This window comes from Motacilla alba, chromosome 17 (assembly GCF_015832195.1).
Source record: "Motacilla alba alba isolate MOTALB_02 chromosome 17, Motacilla_alba_V1.0_pri, whole genome shotgun sequence".
Taxonomy (NCBI): domain Eukaryota; kingdom Metazoa; phylum Chordata; class Aves; order Passeriformes; family Motacillidae; genus Motacilla; species Motacilla alba.
The window spans coordinates 5,347,682-5,353,954 of NC_052032.1; the positions used below are offsets into that span (position 1 = coordinate 5,347,682).

Below are 6,273 nucleotides of genomic sequence, written 5' to 3' on the forward strand. Positions count from 1 at the left end.
TGCAGCAGGTTGGGTGTATCCAGTATGACTCCCAGTCATGGTCTGCAATGAAGAAAGCATGGATGCCATGTGCTGTCACAGAGACCAGCTATCCTGGTCTCCTGGCTACATGGAGCATCCAGCTCTGCCAGCCACCTCTCTGGTTTGCCCAATAAGCCCTTTCTTAGGCTAGATCCCAGTCTCCAGGGAGAGCCAGTCATGCTGTCTAGGGTGGCTCTGCCTTCCCCAAGACATATCTGATGACTCAGAAGCACCTGCCTCATCCTTCACCAACGCTCCAGTGATCAGAGGATACTCCATGCAGGAGCTATGACAGACCAAGAGAGCTGAGACATCTCCAAGCAGGGCCCAGTTCGGTCCAGGGCAGCTACTCCCAGCCCTGCCAGTCCCGGTACCATTTGTAAGAGCCCCAGCATGGATGGAGACACTTTTTCCATCACCAGATCCATAACAATTCATCTGCAAGTTTAATGTAACCAATACAGACTTTTGGGGGGGCAAAAACAAGTTCTGAGAGAGGAAACTGGAGGGAAACAACGTCGAGCTCACAGGCATCAACTCCCCAAGTCACGCAGCGCTGCGGCGGCCGAGGAGATGGCCAAGCTCTGATAACACCATCAGTCAATTCACCTTGAAAAAAGTCCTTTCCTAGACAAAAAGACCTTGCCAGGACATCCCCACTTAACGTGGGGAAGCCCAGCCAGGGCCCCGCCGGATGTCAAAACACTCTGTCGAACTCAGTCTGGTTGGTGGCCGCTGGGTTCCTGCCCTGGTTCGCCGGCTGCTGGGGCATGTGCCCGCCCCTCCTGCGCGGCGGGGCCAGGTACTCAAACATGGACTGGTTGTGGGTGGACAGCATGTTCTTGAGGTCTGAGGGCATGGGGTCGGACCAGAAGAAGTCGTGGTTCAGGGCGTCGTCGCTGTCGATGCGCTGGGCGGGATCCAGCACCAGCAGCTTGTCGATGAGGTCCAGCGCGTAGGGGTCTTTGACGTAGGCCTTGAGGCGATCCTTCACCTTCCGCTTCTGCCCCTTGGGGAGATCCAGCTTCTCGTACAGCTCGTACTTGTCCACGTTCGGCCAGACCTGGCAAGGGGAGGGAAAAGGGGTCGGCAAGAAATAGTTATGGAAAGGACAAGCCATTTTTGGTTCAAACACCCTCAGGCAAACCAAAATAACAATTCTGTTTCATAACCTCCAAGCTGGCAGACGTTGTTCTCACAGCAACAAAGAGGCACTAAAGGCCTGGAGTCATGCGGACAAGTCAGGACAGTCTTCCTGGTGTGGAAACGATGCTCAAGGATTTCTGGTTCCCCCATGAAAAAACTACTAGAGAGCACGGTTCAGGCCAGCTACCACATCCAGAAAGATCAAGTGACAAAACTGATTGCTAAAGAATCACCTGGATGTGGCACCTTTTATCCTTAGAAAGCAAAGCCTGCTGCAATCACCAGCACTTATCTCGATCTTTGAGAGACCACAGCAGGTAGCTACTTGCCAAAGAAAGCGCCTCCAGTGTATCTGCATAATGACTGTGACAGCAGCATGAGGACTCTGCAGCTGCCAGCACAACATCCCGCAGATCCCAGCCTGGGCTGAGATCCCTCAGCTTGCTCCCCACAAGAGGGCAGGACGAGCTGCTGATGAAGGAGGAGCCGAGAAGGGGCCGGGTGCTCACACCAGAGCTGAGCTGATGCCACAAACCACAAGACAAAATTCTAGAGGCCTTTCAAGGTGACCAGTGCAAAACACCTGAGAATAAAAACCCTCACCCTTCTTAAGCAGAAATTGAGACTGTTTGTCTGAGAGACAACCCCAAAACGCAGGCTAGAGATTCTCCAGCCTCCCTGGCAGCAGCAGGCACACTCCACTGCTGGAGCATACAGCAGCCAGCACACAGGGCAGGGAAGAGGCCCCAGTGCCTGGTCCCAGACTCTGCCCACATTCCTGCTCTGCACAGCCCATCCCCACTGCCGCCCTCACCTCCGGCGTGATGGATCCGCAGAGCTGGCTGATGAGGGTGAGCTGGTGCTGCTCCGTGTTCCCCTGCATGATGGGGCTGCGGGTCCACATCTCTGCCATGATGCAGCCTGCACCCCAGAGATCAATGGGGGGGCCGTAGTCGCGCTCCCCTAAACGGAGATGCCGAGTTAGTCTCCCAGAGGGCCGGGAAGGGCCAAGAAGCCGGCAGAGCCCACCCAGGGCTCCTCCTACCTAGGAGCAGCTCTGGGGGCCGATACCACAGGGTCACCACGCGGTTGGTGTAGCGGTTTGGCTGGCTGTTCTTAGCCAGGCTGAAAGCTCGAGCCAGCCCAAAGTCCGCCAGCTTCAGGACTCCATCCCGCGTGATCAGGACGTTCGCTGCTTTCATGTCTCGGTGCAAGATCTGTACAAGGACAGACATTGAAGAGTTAAGGGAATGAAGTGCCCTCCTTGGGTGTCCTGCAGCAGCACGATGCTCAGGCTGCAGAGGTGGGAAACAAGGATTTCCCTCCAGCCTGTGCTAAGAACAAGGAGCAGGTGTGTACCTTGCTCCTTGGAAAGCCACCCTCCGAGCACAGCAGGAGTCTGTCCCGTTACCTTGTTCCTGTGGATGTAGTAAAGTCCATTCAGGAGCATCTGCATAACCTTCTTGATCTCTGACAGTGTGAACTTGACATGGGCGTTGCTGAGAAGGCCAGCCAGGTCGTGCTCACAGAAGTCAAACACAAGGTAGATGCTGCCCTTGCACCGGTTGTACGGAGAGGCTGCAGGACAGGCACGGAGAGGCTGTCAGTGAGGGACCCTCCACCGGGGCACAGCTCCTCCTACCTCCCACCACTCTGCAGCTCACACAACACCCCCTACACAGAATCTCGGGGCACAGGAACACAGAGAACCAGACAGCCTGCAGGCCTCAAGGTCCTTTTTAAAGAAGAACTGAGCAAAAACTAGCAACACGAGAACAGGAGATGAGGATTGGTGCAGCAAATGTCATCAGACAGGCAAGGAAAGGGCACGGCAACCTTTGAAAGCTTCACTTCGTGCTGCTCTGGGCACATAACGGCTGTGGGGTTTCCTCCCTGCAAGCTGTGGCTGCCAGCCAAGCACCAGTGATAGAGGAGGCACCCACAGACAGCCCCAGGAAAAATGCAGAAACACAGAAAATCTGTCTAATCTCACATTAAAAAGTGAGATTTCCTGCAATCTCAAACAGGATCTGCAAAAATGGACTGATCTTGATCAAAGTGATATCAAACTCCAAGTGCAATTTGAAGTCAGTGACAGCAGACTTCAGGTGAAGCAATCGATTTCAATCTTGTTCCTAGAGCACCCACACAAAAGGTTATTAAAAAGAAAGGCTGATTTTCATCAGTTGTCATCAGCAAAACCCGCTGATCAGCATCTCCAAGCGGAACAGCTCAGCCCCCACAGAAGCACACTGCTGTCCTCCCCAGCCAGGAGGGTGCCTGCTGCACTGGGTTTGCATTCCTCACACAGACACTGCCCCAAACACCCCCTTCCAAAGTAAAAAGAGAAAAGCCTCATGTTTGAGAACAGTAAATGAAGCACTTCTACTTTACTGTAAACTGAGGTCAAGGTAGATTTGGATGAAAACTGGAATACAAACAAAACATAAAAAGGGAACAAATGACATGTCTACAAAAATATTTACTTTTGCTATGCCAGACACCCAATCGTCGCAGCTCTTTTAATCACAGAGTGAATTAAAAATTAACTTGTCATTGGTTTTTACTCATACCTATTCAGACAGTAATCCACACACAATTGAGTGCTGCAGTATCTTGTATTTCCCATCCCCAGGCCAGACAGTGCCTGCTCAGTGGCTGCACTTTTTAGAAACCACCAGATACTAGTCCGTTTTGTTTTTACTTCACTGACATGACTGGCTAGGGAAGGGCAGGCTCTAACGTCAACTGTCACTTTCCAAAGTATTTTTCCAATACAAATCCATACAGGGAATTATATATAAACTCTAGCAGATGTTATATAGAGGTTTCACTGTAAACACAGCCAGGCCAGGTGTGCTGAGCCTGCCAAGCAGTGGGGGCACACGACATCGGGTGGGAGGGAGGAGGTGGAAGAGCAGCTCAGAACTGCCCCTGGGGAGTCCCAGCCCTCCCAGCACAAGCAGTTACATCACCTGAGAAAGAGAGGCTGGGTGAGCCTCAGCTGGAGCTGTGTCATCAGCTCAGAGCCGCCAGAAACCATCCCAAGCCGACCCAGAGAGGCGGCTCCAGGCTGAGGAGCCTTTGCTACAAAGTCTCCCCAGGACTGGTTCATTTAAAGCCTCTCAGGAGTTTCCCAGCACAGGCATATCCTGGCAGGACTACAACAGCTTTTTCCAGCCCAGCTTCAGCAACATCCTGACTCATTTAGAAACTCTTTTCCATGGTAAGTGACCTGTCACCCCATGTCACAGGCAGGAACAGAGGCCCGTGCTCAGCCAGACCACCCCACTCCCAGCACAAGATACCAGCCTGCTCAGCAGGGCTCAGAAAAGCCATCTTTAACACAAGGGAGACCCTGCAAAGTACCTTTGGTCCTGCAGATTTCTATGAGGTTCACCACATTCTCATGTTTGAGCAGCTGGAGGATTTTAATCTCACGCAAGGCTGTGATGGGAAACTGGAAAAGAGAGAGAATGGAGGTTGGAGGTGCAGCAGACCAGGCCTCCTCTGCCAGAGAACGGGAGAGGTGTGACCACGCAGCTTGGCAGGCCCTGCCCTCCTCTCCTCACCTTCTCCATTCACACCAGGACACGGTACAGCCCAGCCTGAGCTGCAGAACAGCCTCTCTGGCTGCTGCCTTTGCTGTTTAAGCTGTTAACTCTCTCCCCAACCCCTGAGCACGTGCTTCACGCATCACCCAGCTCTTCCACAAACACAGCCACTGTGGAGCCCTGTGCTGGAGGTCCCAGAGGAGAAGAAACACACAGGAAGTGTCACTTCCCAGCAGCCATCCCGTGCAGCCCAGTCCCCTCGCTGCTGCCATGTGCCTTTGCAGCCCAGGTGACAACAGGCCCAACCCAGCCACGCCCCACACTTACCCCTTCCTTCTCATTTTCCATCAACACCTTCTTCAGTGCTACTTTCTTGCCTGTCTGGCGATGTTTGGCTTTGAAAACTTCCCTGAAAAAAAATAAATAAAAAAAAAAATCCATGAGCAGCACAAGGAGAAAGGAGCCCCTGACAAGGAACAAACCCAAACAAGACACACTAGAGCACTGTACAGAGAGCTGTGTGCTGAGCCAATGCAGCCACATTCCCCCTGGGCCAAAGGCCCTCAGGACTCACTGAACCAACAGAGCCCAGAGCTCTTGCAGCTTTCTAAGGATTTTCAGTAATGTAGCACATTTTGAGCAAAAAATTGCACATTTGGAGCCAGGCTGCACATCTGGAGCCAAGTCACAGCTCCCCACCCTGACTGTTTTCAAGGTTAACTCTGCTCTGCCAGAGCTGCGACAGAGCGGGATCTCAGGTTGGGGAAAAGAGGGTCCCGGAGCCAGGCTGGTTCTCTGAAGCCAGAGGGGTGAGCGGGGAAAGGACACGCGAGCAAAGAGCCCCCGAGGCTGGCGCCGATGGGCCGCGGGGCCGGGCCCCGGCTGCAGGCCTGAGGCCGGGGAAGGCCGGGGCCGCGCCGGGCCAGGGAGGGCCGGGGCCGGCGAGCACTCACCCGAAGGTGCCCTGCCCGATCTTGGCGAGCTTCTCGTACTTGGACACCTCGTCGCAGAAGGGGCACTCGACCATGTCGTACTGCTTGGCCATGGCGGCCGCGCCGTTGCCACAGCACCGCGTCCCGCCCGTTCCGCCACGTGACCCGCCGCCGCCGCCACGTGACCCGGCGGCCGCGCGGGGCCTTGTGGGTGTTGCAGTCCGTGGCGCCACCGCCATGTTGTCCCTCCTCATGGCCCGGGAGCGCCGAGCGGTCCCCGGTGCCGTGGCCCTAAAGCGCGTTGCCGTGTGCCCCGTGTGTGCTTAAACACTCAGGAGTTAAACGAAGCTTCTGCTCCTGCGGCTGTGGCATAGGGAGGCAGGAGCAGGAGGACTCGAGGGTCTGGTTCAGGGGAGCCTGAGCTCCTCCCCCGGCCATGGCTGTGTTCAGGTGCAGGACAAAGAGCTCGATCTCAGGCTGCTCGAAACTGGCCACCAGGGTGGACAGCACCCAAGCATCGAGCTGTGGCAGAGGTGACTGCCAGCATCCTAGTCATGGGAACCACCAGCTCCCTGGGAATGGGAAACACAGACACCAGAGTCCTGCTGGGTCCAGGCCAC

General features: G+C 54.9%; 1 protein-coding gene across 1 annotated transcript; it reads right to left on the reverse strand.

The window, feature by feature from the left end:
* Nucleotides 1–444: 444 nt before the first annotated feature.
* On the reverse strand, nucleotides 445–5,813 carry CDK9 (cyclin dependent kinase 9). Its single transcript, XM_038156419.1, has 7 exons — nucleotides 5,675–5,813; nucleotides 5,049–5,130; nucleotides 4,537–4,627; nucleotides 2,579–2,745; nucleotides 2,213–2,384; nucleotides 1,982–2,130; nucleotides 445–1,084 (listed from the first exon to the last, which is right to left on the reverse strand). The coding sequence occupies exons 1-7, from the start codon at nucleotides 5,764–5,766 to the stop codon at nucleotides 719–721; spliced, it is 1,119 nt and encodes a 372-aa protein (XP_038012347.1). The 5' UTR covers nucleotides 5,767–5,813; the 3' UTR covers nucleotides 445–718.
* Nucleotides 5,814–6,273: the final 460 nt, after the last annotated feature.